Genomic DNA, 21,062 nt, shown 5'->3' with positions numbered 1-21,062 from the left:
CGCACCAGTTAAAAATTACCATATAATTTTTATAAAGTACAGCAGTGTCTCAAGATTATTACACAACAACTTATGAACCAAAGCAAAAAACAGTATTTTCAAAATTTTCTTTGAAAATTTCACCCCTTATTTCTGTGTTGCAAAGCAGACTTTGTTAGTTGTTGTTACTATTACCATTATTGATTTGTGGTAATAAAAATTAAAACAGAGCCTCCCACTTATTAGGCAGCATTGTACCACTTGAGTACCACTTCCAGACCTTTTTTACTTTGGTTATTTTTTTCTTTCTTTTATCTCACATTTTTTATTTGTGCACATCAATTATACAATGTTGAAAAAAAAGTCTTGGAACTGGACAGTAGTGATGATTGTCCATGATAAACATATGCAATGCAATGAAGTATGCAATTTACAAGTTGCTCAAACCTGTAATCCTAGTTACTTAGAAAGCTAAAAATGGGAGAGTTCAGAGTTCAAGATCAGCCCACGCAAAAGAGATGGCAAGACTTCATGATGAATGGTTTGGTTTCATGAGTCTGTCATTCTAGCTATGATGAAAACCACAAAACAGGTGGATCATCATCTATGCACACACATGGGTAGACAGGATCCCATCCCCAAAAGCAACCAGAATGTCTTGGTTATTTTTGAGGTAGGGTCTCACTTTATGTCTAAGCTAGCCTAGGCTGTGATCCTCTTAACTACTCAGTGAATGGCAGATATACATCATTGCACCCAGCTATTGTGCTTCCCCTGGAAGTTGGAATAACAGACACAGGTCACCACGCCCAGCCACTGGTTTAGATGAAGTCTCAAAATTTTCTTTTGGCTGAGGTGTCCTTGTACGATGATCCCCAAACTCCATCTCCCTGGTAGTGAGGAATATAGGTTGGAACCAGGTGGTGCCAGGCTTTGATTAGTTATTTTTTAAAAAATGTACATAATCACTGGAGTATGATGCAATAGGTAATCAAACAAGCCAAGCAAGAGTGTAAGGCCACAGTTCTGGAAAACAAAACAAGACAAAAACAACAACAACAACAACACTACTTAGAAAAATACACCAAAAGCCATCAATGAAGACTGTTTTCAGAATACTTAGGTTCCTAACTCATTTAAATAACTATGCAACTTACAAATCCCTGTTGGAATAAATTACTCAATACTACTATGTTCTAAGCAAAAATATAGGCAAATAATAGAGAACAAACAAAAAAACTGTTTGTTTATTGGCATTATAGTATAATTTTAATAAAAACTAAACATAAACACAATTGTTACTCAGTCATCTATCCTGTAAAACAACATGTCAAGATCAACTTTAAAAGCTTTATCAAAATCAAAAGGTAGAAAACATCTTCCTCATTAGCTCTAAGGACTTCACATACAAATTTTAAAAAATGCTATTTAATGATCACATCAAATGCTGACTTACTGATTGAGCCGTATAAAAACAAACAATTTCTGATTTTAAAAATTAAGTAGCTCCAACAAAAACAACAAAAAATGCTATTTTCGACATATACTATCTTTGTATTTTGCACAGAGTTCCAAGACAAAGGTTGTTTCTGGCTTTGTGAATTACCAGAGCCGGTGACCTGGGTGGCTGACTTGTTACAGGTCGTTTATTCTTCTTTCCTGATAGATCCTTAGCTTCTTTGGAAGGAGGCATAGGAATAGGTTTCCATGGTATTGGATTACAGAAGGCTGGCTCTGGGTAGGAATTTCCACTGTAAAAACCTAAAGCCATTAAATGAATCAGAAAATAATCAAATAAAATCTCAAGAATGAAAAACATTCCTATTTTGAAATTCCTTAAAAAATGTTAAAATGTCTATCACTGCAAAACCAAACTACTTATTTAAAACTAGAAAACTTTTTTCAAGGCCACGATAGCTTTTCAAGTACAGTAAATACTGTAACAAATATTAAACAATAAATGGTCATTCTAAGAAACCAAATATGCCAAACTCTATATAAAGAAAAATGCTTACACAAGTTTTTACTAAGTAGTTTGTAAGTTTAGAGCCTCCTTTTTTTTGGGGGGGGGGGCGGGGAGAGGCAGCAATCCTGGGGCTTGAACTCAGGGCTTGGGCATTGTCCCTTAAGCTTTCTTTCTTTCAAGGTTGGTGCTCTCTGAACCACAGCTCTACTTCCAACTTTTTTGGTAGTTAATTGGAGATAGAGTTTCACAGACTTTTCTGCCCAGGCTGGCTTTGAACCACGATCCTCAGATCTTGTCTTCCTGAGCAACTGGGATTATAGGCATAAGCATCTGGCACAGAGCTCATTTTAGAACCATTGAATTAAAATACTTTCATTTTTTCAATTTAGTGGGAAGTTAAGGGCCACTAGTTTCCTTTTCTCAGGTACTGAAGTTTACAGGAAAATATATTTTTTTCATATGGAGTTAAAATGAATCAAAGTTTTTGTTGAAGCACTGAAATTGTGAATTACGGTCATACAAATTAAGATTTTACAATATTACTGTAATTTTGGTTACTATTACAAAACATTCTCCTACTGATGTATATAAAGTCTTTAAAAATAGTTAATACTTGACACTTAACAGCATGAAAGAAAAACACCATGATCATACAGACACAGAAATTCCTTTCATTTGTAATTTGTATAAGTGACAAGAATTTGTAAAACTGATATAAAAATAAGGATGGGAAATATGGCATCTGTAACAAAAATATGCCTGTTAAAATTAAACTTCTTAAAAATGCAGAAAAAATTTTAATATCACAATTCATTAGTTTAACAACTTCTAGTAAATAGATAAATGCCATGCAAAAGTTAAAGCTTTGCTATTTAATCATCAGGTCAAAATCACTGCTTATTACCCTTTTACTCTTTTTCTAAACAAGACACTTAAAACAAAAGGAGCAGGCCAAGCTCGGTAGCTAAAATGGATGACCTCTGTGACCTGTGAGAGGGGCCTACCCCTGACAGCAGGAATGTGTCTTTCAGACACTGGCAGTCCACGTTGACTGCATAGATATGTCAACACACACTTCACCAAGATGGTCAAAACAAAGTCTGGAATATGTTCCAGTGTGTGAACACAACAGAATGGGAGTATTTTTAATAATAAATCACTTAAACAAGTGACGGCAGCTGTCAGCAAGGTATGAGCTTCCAACATGAAGCACAAAGAAACACATGCATTGCCATTTATAATCAGACCAAGTTTACAGTCCAACTGGTTTTGTGTTTGGTCATGTGTTGTCTAGTATTCCACCCTGCAAAAAGAATGTGTCAAAGGCATTGGAAGCTGTCTTTAGAGAAGGTTAAAAGGATGAAAGGCAAAATGACTCCTTAAATATATCCTTATTAAGGTTTTATCATCCAAGAAAAGTAAGAGGTTATTTTCAGGAGATGATGGGAATTGAACCTAGGGGTTTACACAAGCTTAAGCCTATGCTCTACCACTGAGCTACACTTTCAATCTCAAGAATTTTATTTGGTTCCCTAATGTTAGGGATCATCTTTTTATTTGTTTTGTTTTTGTTTTCAGTGGTGCTGGGAATCAAACCCAGCCAAGGGCAAAAACAGGCAAATCTTTGGCTATACATATGCTTGGCAAGCATTCTACCACTGAGCTATATCAACAGTCCTACAAGCCATAGCTTGATAATATAAATTTGAAGTTTTCAACTTCTGCCTGTAGGAAATACATAATTTATGGAGAATGACAATAAATTTGTTGTATCTCCTTAGCAACATGGTATGTTGTAATATAATCTTCTGGAAAATAGTAGTTTAAGTGAAAAACTAATTTTTATACACTTCTATTCCTGTCAAAAAGAAACAAAATGCATAACATTATGCCTCTGAAAACCATACTTACAAAGCCACATAACATAAAAACCAACCTGTAAGTTTCCCACTGGAATAACCATAGCTCTTTGCAGCTGGACGAGGTTTATTTTTTGCATTTTCCAACCATTCCTTAAATTTTTTTTCTGCAATTTCCTTTTTCTCCTGTAATTCAGCTTGCCGTTGTTTTTCTTTTTCCTTAAAGTGACAATATCAGAAAAATTTAAAGGATTCTGTAACATTTCATTCAAATTTCACTGACCCCTATCCAGATGCTTCCCACTCTAATGACTTTTTTAAAATTAAATTACTTTTTTTTATAATTTTTATATTTTTTATTTTAATTGAATTATGTTTCTATAATTAAACCGTGAAGTATACATAACAACCAGGGATGTGATATTAAGGTATTTACGGCTGAACAATAGTAACATGTCAAACTCAAGAAGAAAGCAATTTGTTATTTAAAAAGAACTATAATTTATATATAGTAATATGACTAAAATGCACCAAAAATACATACCCCAAATGGTTTAAGCCTGAATAAAACATATAAACAGGCTTATTAGTATTATTCAATGAAAGAAAACCACAAATTCCCATGGAACTTAAACACAGCATGATAGAAGTCAGGATAAATGCATGTTGAACACAAGATCATGGACATAAAGACAGCTCCCTCTATTTTGTGCTGAGAATACCAATTTTCTAATTATACAGTTTTTTTCTACAATATAGTCGTCATTCGTAAACACCAAAGCCATATATTCTCATTAGTCACTTCAATGTAAATACCTTCTCTTTCTTCTTCTTCTCACATTCTTCAGCGTTTTTTTTCTTTAACCATTCTTGATATTTCTCTTTTGCTTTTTCTTGCAAATATTCTTTCTCCAGTTTCTTTGCTGCTTTTTCTTCCATTTCTTTATTGAGTTTTTGTTCCTTTTCTTTCCTTTTCTTAAATAAAAATAAATTGTCCTTAAAACACTTTTCATGATCTTCCCAGAAAGAAGAACTGTTATATAGTAACTTAATTATTTCTTAAAATAGGTGATACCATGTGCTTGGTACAATATACTTTATGAAACATACAACATATGTGCAATCACATATTTAATTTCCATCTCTGCTGATCCTGCTCAGCAAAGTTTACTCAAACTCTGAGACAGTGCTGAGCAAACAGCAGGTGCTCAATAAAGATTTGTTGAATAAATTAATGGATACAAATTCCAACCTATTTGACTGTCCTTAATCTTAACATTTTATAATGAATGAACACCCTTACTCTAAATATGAGTCACTTCTCTATAAATTTCCTGGACAAACTGCCAACCTAAACACTTAGAAATAGATAAAAAAAATTTGTATTTACCCTTGGTGAAATGAATGACACTTATTTAATACTGTAAGGGCAAAAATAGGCAAATCTTTGGCTACACAGAAAGATCAGGCATTCACAAATGAAGACCCAGACGTCAAATCTTGTCTGCCAACTATGTATATTTATAAGTAACATTTTACAGAAATATAGACACATCCATTTATTTACACATTTATTGCTAATGGCCGTTTTTGCATCCTAAGAGCAAAGTTGAAGATTTCCCTTGTATGGCCAGAAAAGCCTAAAATATTTCCTATTTGGAGTTAAATTTCTTTTCTACACTCCTCTGGAGACAGGATCTTGCTATGTAGCCCAAGCTGGTCTTGAATTGCTATTGGAGTTCAAGCTCCAGCAAGAGTAAGAAAAAGAGATATAGAAATAGTCCCAAATATTATGGACTTAAGTGTGTTGTCCCCTTCTCCTTTCCCATGTTGAAGTCACAACTCCCAGTGTGACTATATTTGGAGATAGACCCTGCAAGAGGTAATTAAGTTTAAATGAAGTCACTAGGGTGGAACCTAAATCTAACAGTCCTGGCATCCTTACAAGAAGAGTAAAAAACATCAGGGATGTGTGTGTGTGTGTGTGTGTGTGTCCTTACAAGAAGAGTAAAAAACATCAGGGGTGTGTGTGTGTGTGTGTGTGTGTGTGTGTGTGTGTGTGTGTGTGTGTGTGTGTGTGTGTGTGTGTGTGTGTGTGTGTGTGTGTGTGTGTGTGTGTGTGTGTGTGTGTGTGTGTGTGTGTGTGTGTGTGTGTGTGTGTGTGTGTGTGTGTGTGTGTGTGTGTGTGTGTGTGTGTGTGTGTGTGTGTGTTTGTCTACAGCGGAAAAAAAACATACCAGAAGACAGAATGATAGTCATTTGCAAGACAAAAAGAGGCCAAAGGACAATCAAACTGCACACACCTACATCTTGATCTCCAGTCTCCAGATCTGTGAGAAAATAAATTTCTCTAGTTTAAATCACCCAGTCTATGCTATTTTGTTATGTCAGCACTGAAGGACTAACAAAATTAACTGAAATGCTAAACACCATCAGATATCAGAGAACTTGGAAACAAGAACACCGACACTCAGCTACAATCTCTGTAGGACTTAGAAGCAAAGAGCTTATGAAGTAGATGGCAAAAAAAATGCAGATTACAACTTTCATATAATAGTAATGGAATGTAAAATGGTATGAGCATTTAGCAGTTTGAAAACTTTTCATAAAGACAAACATAAACTTATCATATAGTTAGCAATTTATTTCTAGGTATTTGCCAGGGCAAATGAAAACAACTGTTTACTTATATGTAAGTGGTCATAGAATTTTATTCATAATGTCCCCAAACTGAAAACAACTCAAATGTCTACCAGCTAGTAAATGGACTCACAATCCTTCTCAACAATAAAAAGTAAATCAATGAAATATGAAATAAATTTAAAAACAAAAGAAGATCAATAGTATATACTCATCATTTCATGTGTATGAAATTCTAAAAGAGGCAAATCTAATCTACAAACTAGAAAGGCTACTGGCTACCTTGGAGCTGGGGCTAGCTAGAGGGACCCAGGGGACAGTTTTGGGATGATGAACTTATTTATTTCAAATAAGTGTATTTTGTGGTATTCAAATTGTAACTCAACTGAAAAAAAGAAAAACTAAAATATCAGAAAGCAGGACAAGGGGGGGGAGGGGAATCTGACCAAATACATTTTCGAATATCACAAGAAATCCAGGACTTTATAAAATATGTGCTAATAAAAGTGAGTATAGAGCTACTTTTTTTAAAATCAGGCTTTTTGTAGGATTAAAATTAAAGAAGGGAGAATCAAATGCCTAAGTCAGCTAAAGGAGAGCAGGATATTCAAGAGACATTGCTACCAAGAGAGAGAGAGGAGCTGGCCATTAAGTGCCTTCAGATTTTCCAGCACACTGGTTCTACACTACACACAGCACCATAAATCTTCCTATTTTTAAGATGGTGCCCTGAGAGAACCTTTGTTTCTCGCAACTAAAGGAAACGAACAACTAGGTGCTTAAGTTTCTATTTTGGTTTCCCTAATAGTACTTGCTTGGCACACAGAAAAAGCTGAGTAAACATTTGTTGATAGCTTAAGTGATACACTGATGATCGTGGCATCAATCAGACACTGTGTTGGTCTGCATTAGCATTTTACATAAAAAATGTTATGTTTTGAGATTCAAAACCAAATTTAGGTAACTTTAAACCACTGAAAATAAAAAGCCTTTTTGCAGCATATATATAAATAAATATACATATATATTTATATATATCAACATCATGAAAACTAATGTAGAAAATCAATTAGAATAGCAACACAAATGTAAAAACACCAGGAGAGATTAGTCATTTTACTTTAAAAGGGTTTAACAATTTACAGTCATTAGAAACTAGCTTTGCTAATGGCTACACAAATTCTTTTGGGTTTTTTTTTTTTTTTTTTGATAGAACACAGTGAAAATGACAGAGAAAATAACAGCCTCAGATATAGTTGAACTGTGAATGAGGCTGGAGGCAGCAGAGGACCACACACCATGAAATGTAAACAGAAGAGAAAGAAAAAAGAAAAAAAATGAGATGCCAGCAGGAAGAGAAGAACCAGGAGAGTAGTCTTTCCAAATGGAGGTTAATGTAGTCAAGGTTGTAAGAAATCTGATAGCTTTAAAGAACACACACACACACACACACACACACACACACACACACACACACACACACACACACACACACACACACACACACACACACACACACACACACACACACACACACACACACACACACACACACACACCACAAAGTAATCAATTACTCATTAACATTAAATATTCTCTTCAATAATTAGTGATTTATGTCAGGACAAGCTACTTTGCCATCCCCCCAAAAAACAAAGATTTTCCCCTCTCAATTGGGTTAGATGTACTGACACTAATTAAAATAACAAATATGTCATGGATTGTTCAGCACTATCTTATGTACTTAACAACTGTGTGAGATTGGCATGTCAAAATTAGCTTAATGGAGTTAGAAGAGAGACTTTTAGAAGAGAGAGCACACTATTCCTCACATATAAAACTATTCTGATTTAGTTATAAACTTCAAAAAAATATTGCCCAATTTTGCAATATTCCCAACAGAATAATTTTGAATTTCACATTTATTCACAGTAAAATCTTTCTTGTTATGTAAGATAAAGCAAAGGAACAAAACCACAATTGACTTCTAAAGTAAGGAAGAAATACTTCAATTAAAGCAATATCATTCTAAGCATACATGACCATGATAGAAAACTAACAACAGATTATCTGTTTTTTAACAACAATCCATCTGTTTTTTGTGTGGATATCCAAGTGAAGCCCTCCCACACATGCAGGTAAGTACTCTACCCCTGAGCTACATCCCTAGTCCTAGCATTAAAGAAAAATTTCTAATCCCTAAGCCAACACAACAGCATATTAAAATTTAAAGTCAGAGCTTAGTGTATAGTTCAGTGGTAGAGCACTTGGCTAGCATGTATGCATAAGGTTCTGAATTTTGTCCTCAATTCCAAAGAAAAAGAAATAAAAGGAAATGAATTCATTTATTCAATTAATAAATTTTGCTATATACAAAGTATTATGTTAAATCTTTTAATAGATAAAAATATCACAGATGAAAATAATTTCTGTTCTCGAGAATTTTAAAGTCACAAGGAAGTAAAGGCATATACACAATAAAAAACAGAAAAACTTACACTCTACAGGGCAGTGCAAAATAAAGTCCCATCAAAATGATATAATCTAAATATTCAAAGAATCTCTAACATATGACTACTTCACGTAGGAAATAATTAGAGTTGGATGAAAAAGGGAAAAGCATAGTAAAGGATATGAAATACTATCCTGAAGAAATGTCATATATATACTATGTGATTTTTTAATTTCTTTTGTATGTTCTTCCCCCTATGGTATATCCCCTGTTGTCACTGTATTTGATTTTGGTATACTGGCATTGCATGTATGTTTATTTGAATTAGGGAAGAGAAGGGGAACAACAGAATATTGAGACAAAAGACAAGGAGGGAACCAATATCACGGCGATATGCACAGAACAATATGTTGGAAATGACCTGTACAACTTAGGAGTTTAGGGGAGGGAAAGTAGGGAAAAACTGAGGGAAGGGGTAACAAGTTTGACAAGTTATATACTTATTATTTTACTAATGTAACTGTAACCCCTCTGTACATCACCTTGACAATAAAAAAAAAGAAATGTCATATATATAAATGTAAACAGATGAGTAGGGCACTAGTGGATCACCTTATAATCCTACCTACTCAGGAGGCTGAGATCTGAGAATGTTGGTTTGAAATCAGCTCAGGAAGACAAATTGAAAAGACCTACTTACCAGAAAAAAAAAAAAAAACTGGGACTAGTAGAGGACTAGCTATAAATGAAAAGGCTGAGAAACACTGTATAAAAAAAGAAGTGGTGTCACTGAGCACCAATGGCTCAGGCCTGTCATCCTAGCTACTCAAGAAGCTGAGATCTGAGGAATGTGGTTCAAAGACAGCCTGGGCAGGAAAAGTCCATGAGACTCTTACCTCCAATAAACCAGTAGAAAACTGGAAGTGGTGCTGTGGCTCAAGCAGCAGAATGTTTGCCTTGAGCTGAAGAGCTGAGGGACAGTACCCAGGTCCAGAGTTCAAGCCCCATGACCAACAAAAAAAAAGGTGATGGGAGAACAAGAAAGAGTGTGAAGGGACTAAAGGGACAAAGTCTCAAAATCCCTTAAGAATACAAATTCCTGGGCTGGGAAGGTGGCTCAGTGGTAGAGTGCTTGCCTTGCATGCCTGAGGCCCTGGGTTCGATTCCTCAGCACCACATAAGCAAAAAGAAAAAAGCCGGACGTGGCGCTGTGGCTCAAGTGGTAGAGCGCTAGCCTAGAGCTGAAGAGCTGAGGGACAGTGCCCAGGCCCAGAGTTCAGGCCCCACGACCAGAACCAAAAATAAATAAATAAATAAATAAATAAAAATACATATTCCTGCAGAAACTAAAGTATACTTCAAAGCTTAAGATTTCTAGGAATTTTTTTTTTTTTAGGAGCAATGAGGAGAAGGTTGGTTTTTTGGAAAAGGAAATATTTAGGAATCATGAAAGAATTCTTATGCCTAGGTGACTAAGGAGACAGAACTAATGAAAGCAACAGACCTTAGAAGGAAGTTTCTAGCTTCTAGAGAATAAAATGAAGGATAAAAATGGAAAAAATAGGTTGTTTTAGATATACAAGTTTAGAGGTACCTGCCAGTTATGGATAAAAGTTGAGGTTTAAGTGATATTAAAGTTAGTGTCTAGGGGCTGGAAAGGTGGCTCAGTGGTAGAGTGCTTGCCTTGCATGCATGAGACCCTGGGTTTGATTCCTCAGCACCACATAAGCAAAAAGAAAAAAGCTGGAAGTGGTGCTGTGACTCAAGTAGTAGAGCACTAGCCTTGAGCTGAAGAGCTGAGGGACAGCGCCCAGGCCCAGAGTTCAGGCCCCACGACCGGACCAAAAAAATAAATAAATAAATAAAATAAAGTTAGTGTCTATAGAGGCCCATGACTAGTGGAAGGCACAGGAAGAAAAAAATAAATAAAAACAGAGGGTAGAAGTCAGAAAAGTCCATGAGGGTAAGGAAATAACAAAAAGAACAAGGAAGACAGAATTCAAGAGAATAAAAAAGAACAAAAAACTTAGGTAATGAAAAGATGAGAAGACAGTATTAACATGTGCTTGTACATTTTTTATCTTTACCTGTTTATTCTTTTTCTGAACCCATTCCTTGTGCTTTTCTTCAGCAATTATCTTTCTTTTTTCACGTTCTTCCATTTCTTTTCTTTTTGCTAGTTTTTCATTCAATTCCTGTGGATTTTATTGAAACAAAAGGTAACCTTTAGTAGAAAAATGCAAATCACATTTTTTAAAAGGCTGAGATTAAAGGTGAATATAGTTTCTTCCTAGAATATATATTTGTGACAATTACTTATTTAAAACTAGTCCATGATGAAAGAAAGCATTGGTTAAAAAGCATAAGTCATTTTTTAGAAATGCAAATAATTGCTTGGCAGCAAAACACTAGTTTCTTAGACTAAACTTCAGCTAAATTGCCCTCATTGAAATCAACTTTCCCACACATAAATTTTGGCATCCCTATAAGCTACTGGCAGTAACTCAAGACAACTGCATTTTTTTTTACAGTTAGAAAAAATTTTAGATTTTTAATGAAGATGAAGGAAAGAGCAGGACTTAAAAATTCTTAACTTAAATTTTTAATTCAGAATTACACCAAAGAAGTAATGCAAGAAACTATTCTACTTTAGAGAAAAAAAGGAATCTGGAATTTTCTTCACTAATTTCATAGCTGCTGGGGTGTAAAACAAAACCACATTCATATCCTAGATTATTTAACTGCCTTGCTGTCACTGGAATCTACACGTCTGGGCATTTCTTCAAGAGAAGGAATGTGGAAGATATGGCCAAATAAAACTACAAGCTCAATGCCACCACTCAGTCACTCATCAGCTAAATTACCACATCGAGAAAGCTGTTCAAACTAGACTTCTTTAGGATACTGCAACTGTTATTACTGATTATTTTTCTTGTCTCTCCTTGGATACTAGTAATCAGATACTTTTTTACATATCTTCCATTGGTCTCTTCTCTTCCTCATTCTTCCCTTTCCAAAAGACCTATCTATCTGCACATTAGTGGTAGTAAGGACAATTTTCCAAGTTGCAGACCAATTGCAATGACTTAAATGAAGATAAAATGTGATAAGAGCATACTTCTTTGTGGGGGCCTGAAATCTGGGCCTGGGTGCTATCCCTCAGCTCTTCAGCTCAAGGTTAGCTCTCCACCACCTGAGCCACAGCGCCACTTCTGGCTTTTTCTGCTTATGTGGTGCTGAGGAACTGAACCCAGGGCCTCATGCATGCAAGGCAAGCACTCTACCACTGAGCCACCTTCCCAGCCCCAAAAGCATACTTTTTGCATGTTAGAATGACAGCTCCTAGGATACTTGTCTGTTTTCCATGACTTCTCATCCTAAAATTTCAGTGCATAAAAAGTAACTTCACTCACTCAGAAAGCTTTCCAACTTTCAACACTATATGATTTAAAATTCTTCATTAACCTATTCCTTGATTACTCGCTCAAAATTATAGAATATCTACTATAAGTCCTACTAATGAAATAGATAGATGACAGATATAAGGAGTCCTAGAAGTCTCTGATTTTATCTCATCCTCTATTCAGCAAAATTGTGAGTTGTATATAAAAACAGGAGATCAGTGAAGGGAAGGCAAAGATATGGAGAAACAGAATGGACTAAGGTAGGCAGTAATAGTCCTCTTTCTTAAAATATTGAAGAAATGGCATTCCAAGAAGGGAGAGATTATAGGGGAGGGAGTTAGAAACCTAAAGTGTGGTGTTAATTTTCTCTTTTGATAAAATAGTGTTTTGAGACAGACTGAACAAATCAAACACTATGAAGCAAAACTATATGCAAAAGGGCTGATACAGAGCTCCTGATGACAAAGGTTAAAGATTGTGTTGGAAGGGATGAAAACTACTCTGAGAGTAATTAGGAGGTCACCAAAGTACATATTATAGAGAAGTGTCTCAGTTGTGTCAGAAAATAAGAAAAAATATGCACATGTGTGTGTTACATAAGTATATGGATATGTATATATGCATGTATAGTTAAAAGTATAAAATATATAGATATTTATAGATATGTATTTGAAGATATGTATACATATTGATAGGTATATATTTCAAAATATTCCCCAGTCCTAATTATGAAAAGCTTAAATGAACAATTGGACATCACTAATTTTATTTATGTACCATTGAAAAGTCCATGCAACTCAAGAACCAGGAGGTAAAATCTGATCTTTAATTCCTATTTTATGGTTTCCAAATTTTGTTAATGTTAATACACAATTTTTTTGGTAAAGTCCACAAGTATCTAGAAAATGCTACCACTAACCTAAATAACGCTCTAATAGCAGGATGTCTATTCAAGCAATTTACCCACTCAGAATATAACTCATATTATCTTTCTTAAAATTTTTTATCTTTAATAACTCCATCTGTTCACCACAAACACAGGCTTCTTTCAGGACACTCCAGCAGAAATGCTCTCTCAAAAAAGACACTTACTCATTCTTCTGCTATACCACTGAATTTCAACAGTATTATAGCTGTTTCCCCATAGAGTAAACAATGGTAAAAAAAATTAAAATCTAACATGCGTTTAAGATTTCAATATATCATGACTTTTTTACTATGCAAGATAACAATAAAAAAATTAGGGGGCTGGGAAGGTGGCTCAGTGGTAGAGTGCTTACCTCGCATGCATGAGGCCCTGGGTTTGATTCCTCAGCACCATATAACAGAAAAGGCTGGAAGTGGCACTATGGCTCAAGTGGTAGAGCACTAGCCTTGAGCTGAAGAGCTCAGGGTCAGTGCCCAGGCCTAGAGTTCAAGCTCCACAAATGACAAATAAATAAATAATAAATTAGTTTTAAGTTTTGCCAACTCTATACAGCCTATATTCCTTCATTAAGGACTGATGAGTTAAGGAGGCAAGGAAGAAAAGAAACAGGTAATTTTCTAATTTTGAGGAAATAATATCAAAATGTTAAAAAATTAGAACAAGTCAAAGATGAGAGAATTCAGGTCAGCTAGCTAAAGAATTATTTGTAAATGAAAATAAAATTTGTATAACCTACAAAATCAATGTATTTCAGATTATGTTCATGTTTACCATATTTATTATCTCTAAAAAACCTTACAAATATATGAGCTTTTACAAGTGGGTAATTTTAATAACTTAAAATAATTTTCAAATTCAATCTCACAAATATGTTTGCAACAAATCTACATATTACCGAAACCAAGTTGCTGAGTTGGATGATCTTTTTAATGACCGACCTAATCTAGACTTTCCTTTAAATTTTAAAGGAAGAAAATATGGATATCAGTGTAAGTTTAGGTGTGGTGGTGTATACCTAAAATCCCAGCTCTTGGGAGGGAGACTGAGGCAGGAAAACCTCAAGTTGGAGGCCATCCTGGGCTATCAAGTTCTAGGCAGTACAAACAAATAAATACCAAGTCAGAGGTGTTTATTTCTTTTTTTAAAAATATAGATATATTTATTGTAAAGATACTGTACAGAGGGGTTACAGTTACATGAGTAAGGTAATGAGTACATTTCCTATGAGGCATTGTTACGCGCTCCTTTGTTTTACCCTTATGTAAAATACATTTTGATATAGTGGGAAAAGCACTTGGGTTGCAGATCAAAAGTACTAGAATCCAGCTCTACTAGGACTAACTGAAACCTTGGCAGTTACTTCTCTGTCCTTCACTTTAGCAGGTATCTGTACCTCTAATGTTAGTACCTCTGTTATTTGTAAATACAGTAAAATATAGTCAATAAGAACAAAAATAAAGCAAGCATGATAGGAAATAATGAGAAAGGCATAAGAAGAAAGTAAAGACTATAGTAATACAAAATAAGCTGACATAACTTTATCTTACAACATTTTGGCATACTATGTAAAATTCACATGAAAATATGTTACTTTCTTCAGGGTTACATAACAAGGTAACCAAAACAAATGTCACATTAGACAAAACATGAAAAGCCTTTAATATTTACAAATAGTTATACCCTGCTCTATGCTTAATCATTGTGGAATGGGACTTTATATTCATTATTTTTGCCTGTCCTCCAAACAAATCATATTAGTTATCTCCTCTCATACAAAATAATATGCATTGAATGCTTTCTACATAGGAGGCCAAATCCTGATCTGCATTTAGTCCTTATACCAACACTAAGAAGTAAATATCATTTTTTAACCTTTCACTGATGAAGATATTGAGGCACAGAAGTTAAGGATTTGCACAAAGCCTGTTTTGAATGCAGAAGTGCAGCTGAAGAATTTACACTTTGAACCCCTCCAGTATTCCTCCTCTTAAGAGTTGACTTATAAAGAACTAAGGAGGGCCAAGATCACAGAGTTAAAATATCAGCCTGGGCTGGTCGCCAGTGGCTCATGTCTGTAATCCTAGCTACTGAGGAAGCTAAGATCTAAGGATCACAGTTTGAAGGCACAGTCTGGGCAGGAAAATCTGAGACTTTTATCTCAATTTGCCATCAAAAAGCCGGAAGTAGGGATGTGGCTCAAGTGGTAAAGTGCCAGTCTTCAGCAAAAAAGCTAAGAGACAGAGCATCAGTTCAAGCCCCAGTATCAGCACATACACAAAATAAACAAATAAAAATAAAAAATAAATAATTCAGCCTTTTTCTGGGTGACTACACAGCCCAAGCTTTCTCATTTTTCTACAGTTTAATGTAGACTTGAAGTGACTCTCTTTTCCTTAATGTTAACAAGGGACTTTCAGGGAGAAAGTAATCTGTTTACCGCTATTTTGCTAGGTCAAGGTTTTCCTTTTTTTATATACTTTTTTATTATAAAAATACTGTATAGAGGGGTTACAGTTACATGAGCTAGGTAATGAGTACATTTCCTATCAAGCACTGTTACCTCCTCCTTTGTTTTTCTCTTACCATCCCTTCCCTCCCACCTCCACAACTACACCCCCCCCCAATTGTAAAATTCGTTTTTCAACATAGTGTCTTGTGCATCTCATTGTTACAATGGGTTAAGCTGTATCCCTTTTTAAGCATTTTGTTTTTTCCCTTCCCCTCCCCAAATTAGAAAAATATATATACAAGATGCAGGGCACCAACATCAAATATAGTGAAAACAGGCATACAAAGAAACAAAAAATCACATGGTACATTATGTTAGAAACAATAGCAAGAAAGAAAAAAACCACTTGTGTCCCTATCTTGGGGTTCATTTCGCTTAACATCATCTTATCTGGTCATATGTACATAGCTTTTGACCTTTTCTGGTTGTCCCAGACATATACTAGTTATTGCAAATAAGGGAAATCATGGGACCTATGTTTCTTTGGGCCTGGCTTACTTCACTTCATATAATTTAAATGGAAAGACTTGGAAAAGATTTTCCTTTTCTGAAATCAAAAAGGGGTTGTATCTTTGAGGATTTGTTATTGGGGGATTTAATTTTTTTGAGTTCCACGTATATTTTAGATATGAGACCCTTGTCTGTTATGTGGCTACTGAAGATCTTCTCCCAATCTGTGGGCTTTCTATTGATCTTGCTAGCTATGATCTTGCTTACTTTGCCATGCAGAAGCTCTGCATTTTCAAACAACTGCCCAATAAATAAGTGGGCTAAAGACTTACAGAGAAACTTCCCTGAAGAGGAAAGAAGGATGGCCAACAGACACATGAAGAAATGCTCAACCTCCCTAGCCATAAAAGAAATGCAAATCAAAACAACATTGAGATACCACCTCATCTCAGTTAGAATGGCTAAAATCAAGAACTCTAATAACAACAGATGCTGGAGGGGATGTGGACAGAAGGGAACCTTACTGCATTGTTGCTATGAGTGTAAACTTGTTCAACCACTTTGGAAAGTAGTAGGGAGGTTCCTCAAAAGACTCCACATAGGGCTCCACTGTGACCTAGCAATCCCACTTTTGGGCATTTACGCAAATTATCACAAACAAGACCATACTAAAGCTACCAGCACAACTATGTTTATTGCAGCATTATTTACCATAGCTAAGATATGGAACCAACCCAGATGCCCCTCAGTAGATGAATGGATCAAGAAAATGTGGTATACATACACAATGGAATTCTATGCCTCCATCAGAAAGAATGACATTGCCCCATTTGTTAGGAAATGGAAAGACTTAGAAAAAATTATATTAAATGAAGTAAGCCAGGCCCAAAGAAACATAGGTCCCATGGTTTTCCTAATTTGCAATTACTAGTATATGTCTAAGACAAGCAGAAAAGGTCAGATAAGTTGATGTTAGGCGAAATGAACCCCAAGATCAGGACTCAGATGGTTTTTCTTTCTTACTATTGTTTCTAGCATATTTATAAGATGATTTCTTTGTTGCTTTGTATGTCCCTCCCCCACGGTATAACCCCTGTTTTCACTGTATTTGATGTTGGTATAATTTGGGGAGGGGAAGGGAAAAAAACAAATCGTTTAAATAGGGAAACAGGTGGACCCATTGCAACAATGAGATGTACAAGATGTTATGTCGAAAAACAAACTTTACAAATTTGGCGCGGGCGTGGGAGGGGATGGGAAGGGATGGTAAGGGGAAACAAAGGAAGAGGCAACAATGCTTGATAAGAAATATACTCATTACCTTGCTCATGTAATTGTAACCCCTCTGTATGGTATTTTCACAATAAAAAAATTAAAAAATAAAATAAAATAAGGAGTTGTAACTAGTCCTCAACTAAAAGTAGAATACCAGGTTTTGTACAGAATTATCATATATGTATGATATATAAATATATATGATATGCACATATGATATTAAGGTATCATATATGTATGTGTGTATATATATATATACACACACACACACACACATATATATAGGCTATATATGTTATTCCTGCTACATTTGCCCAATTCCTGGTTGCTTTAGCTCCAAGATCAATCTTAACCAAAAAATTATCTCAGCAATGTAGCAATTTTGCCTCTACAATCTAGAAACATTTACTCATTGTATATGTAATATTAAAAAAATAAATTTCTCACTGTGAGCACCTAATACTAGAGCTAGGTATGTAGCTCCATGGTGAAGCTTTGCAGAGGGCCTTAGATTTTTATTCTAAAATTTGCTATTTTGGGAAAAAATATTAAGAAATAAAGCTACTATCAAATTAAACAATGAAATTAGTAATGTTAAAAATGTTAGCAAAGAGCCACAAAAATCTGTATTAATTCTGAAAATAAATGAAAAAACTTTAAGACTATGAGTAGTTATAAATAACAATACCAACAAAAAGAAAATCATCTCTATATTTTGTTTCTTTTAATCCCCACAAAAATCCTTAAGTATTATTTTTACTGTCTTACACAGAGAAATTAAAGTATGAAAGTTTAAATAATTTGGCTAAAATCACCCAACAAGTAACAGGCTGCACAAATCTAGGCTTTTTTATTAAGTCTGCCCAACAGCTAACCACAGGCCCTACTAAGAGGAAATAAGTGCTACTTTCTCAATATACTTTCCCAGGAAAATGGTATTCTAGAAGCACAAAGTATCATATAGTAGGGAAAGAGCAGAATTTATTAGTTTCTACAATCAGTTGAGCTATTCCAACTCTCCTGGAAATGTTGACTGCATACCTAGTTAGAAACTTATCACAGAAATAACAGTTTCAAAACTGCTATGAAAAATGTATTTTAAGGGAAATCATAAAGGGAAAAGTTTTAGTTCTCATGATTTTTATGATAACATGGTAACTAAGGCTAGAATAAACACAAATAAACAGTTATATTTTAATATACATTGAATACATTCAGAATATACTTTAATGTATCAGACTGCCATTTTAAAATGATGTTAAAATATTTAATAAGGATGTAGGCTCAGTGGTAGAGCACTTGCTTAGTATGTTCAATACCTGTGGTTTGATTCCTAAAGCCACCACCATTTTTTTTTAATACACAAAGTTATAAATAATGTGACAGTCAGAAAAAAAAGGAGTTATAAGAGTTTGATCCTAAAAAGTATCCTTCACCATGCAATCTACTTTATGTATGATTAAGACAATCCAGCTGAATAATGAATTTAAGGGGCTCCAAATTATACAAACCTAATTGGTTGCTGGTAGATTCTCAATGGCAAACCGAAACAGTTGAGGAAATAAAAGATTCTTGTGTAACTATGAACAATTAAAGCCCAAAAAGAGAAACAGCAACATAGGAATGTCCTTATACAGGCAAAAAGGAAGGCAAGCGGTGGGGATCTGGCTTAGTGGTTGAGCTACTTGCCTAACATGCATGAAGCTGTGCATTCGATTCCTCAGTACCCCATAAATAGAAAAAGCTGGAAATGGTGCTGTGGCTCAAGTGGTAGAACGCTAGCCTTGAGCAAAAGAAACTCAGGGACAGTGGCCACAGGGAAGGCAGAAGCTGAAACACCTGGAAAGACCATAAATTCTCACCCCAGCACACATGATAGCATATGCTCTTTGCAAAATGGAGGATTATATTCTCAACTCCATTTCAATTTTTGTCTTTTTCAAAAAACGAAGTGAGTATATAGTTACATTTACATTACAAAAAATACATATGAAAAAGTTCCACTGCATGGGTCTGAATAGAGGCATTTGCATATACTGTCTGCCTCTATCCATGGGTTCCACATCTGTGGATTCAAACACGCATAAATGGAAAATATTCAGGGGAAAAAGACTGTGCCTGTACTGAACATGAACACATTTTCTTCCTTGCATTGTTCCCTAAACAATACAGCATGACAACCTTTTACATAGTATTTACATTGTATTAGGTAATATAAGCAATCTGGAGATGATTAAAGCATGTGGAAAGATGTTCCTATGTTATATGTAAATGTTATGACATTTCACACAAGGGACTAAGCATCTGTGGGTTTGGTATCCACAAATGTCCTGGAACTAATCTTTTACAGACACTTATGGGTTAACTAGATTTTTTTAAAAAAATAAAAGAAAATCTGGAAGGCTATATGCCATAATATTAACAACAATGGTTATCTTTAGGTGGAGAATTATGAAATATTTTCTTTTTCTTAATTATCATTAGCTTTATTTCCAAGTGCTCTTCTAATGAACACATCTTATTTCTCTAAGATTAAAATTAATTTAGTACACTAACACAAGTGTACAATCATTGGTTTCAGAGACAATGAACATTTTAACTTAGAACAGCAGCTCAACTCTGAGAGCTCAGGATTAAATAAAAAGAACACTGTCTAGTTTTACCTCTAAAGCTTTCTGCTGCAGCCGGTCACGTTCTTCTTTTTCTTTGCCAACAAACCAAACCTCCCATGGTGTCAGTCTGCTTTCCGGTAAGTGCACCTGTTTCTGTTCTTCTCGGTTATCTTCTGATTTAACTTCACTGCTATGAAACATAGAATACTATAGCACTTACACATGAACCTCTTTTCTTACTAGTTAAAATTACTTCCCTGTACAATGAAAGCAAAAGTTAATAGTGTACTTATGATACTATAATTGTTTCTTTGATGGTTATTTTAGTATCTTTAAGTGGTTGTTCAAAATGTCAGTTTATGAGTGGAATTCTTGATCAATATCACTCCTTTCATTGTTCTCCCCATCCAACCTCAACCATCCCCTTAATTCTATTTCATAGGATATGTGTTCAATATTATGATTGAATTCTAATTCTCTTCCCCTGTTCATTCATCTTCTCCTCTCATTGATCTACTGCCATTTTAGTTAGACTCTTAAGTTAGCTGTTTCATCTTTTGAATTTCTTCCCTGCATATATCATACTTCAGTTAATATTTGCATACTTCAGATATATTGACTCTGAACTAATATATACATATTATATATAAGCATCATATAAAAATCATGGAAAGGGTTGGGCATTTGTGGCTCTTGAAATCCTAGCTACCCAGGATGCTGAGCTCTGAGGATCAGAATTCAAAAGCCAGGCAGGAAAAGTTGGAAGACTCTTACCTTCAATTAAACACCAAAATGAAAGAAAAAGAAAATCTTTTTGTACTCAAGTGGTAGAGCACTAGCCTTTAGCACAAAAAGCTCAGGGGCAGTGGCAGACCCCAAGTTCAAGCCCCAGGAATAACATGTATGCACACGATGCATGCGCACACACACACACACACACACACACACACACACACACACACACACACACACACACACACACACACAC

General features: G+C 35.0%; 1 protein-coding gene across 1 annotated transcript in view; it reads right to left on the bottom strand.

Moving 5' to 3' along the window:
• Ccdc34 (coiled-coil domain containing 34) overlaps positions 1-21,062 on the bottom strand; it is a 142,976-nt gene that overhangs the window by 116,835 nt on the left and 5,079 nt on the right. Inside the window, exons 2-6 of the mRNA XM_070031770.1 lie at positions 20,126-20,264; positions 10,984-11,091; positions 4,621-4,779; positions 3,882-4,023; positions 1,586-1,740 (exon numbers count right to left, since the gene is read on the bottom strand). Of these exons, the coding sequence (XP_069887871.1) occupies positions 1,586-1,740; positions 3,882-4,023; positions 4,621-4,779; positions 10,984-11,091; positions 20,126-20,264 (703 nt within the window). The remainder of the gene's footprint in view (positions 1-1,585; positions 1,741-3,881; positions 4,024-4,620; positions 4,780-10,983; positions 11,092-20,125; positions 20,265-21,062) is intronic.

The sequence above is a fragment of the Dipodomys merriami genome, unplaced genomic scaffold (assembly GCF_024711535.1).
Source record: "Dipodomys merriami isolate MVZ:Mamm:240054 unplaced genomic scaffold, mDipMer1.0.p SCAF_21, whole genome shotgun sequence".
Lineage (NCBI taxonomy): Eukaryota > Metazoa > Chordata > Mammalia > Rodentia > Heteromyidae > Dipodomys > Dipodomys merriami.
This window is presented reverse-complemented; position numbering and strand designations above follow the sequence as displayed.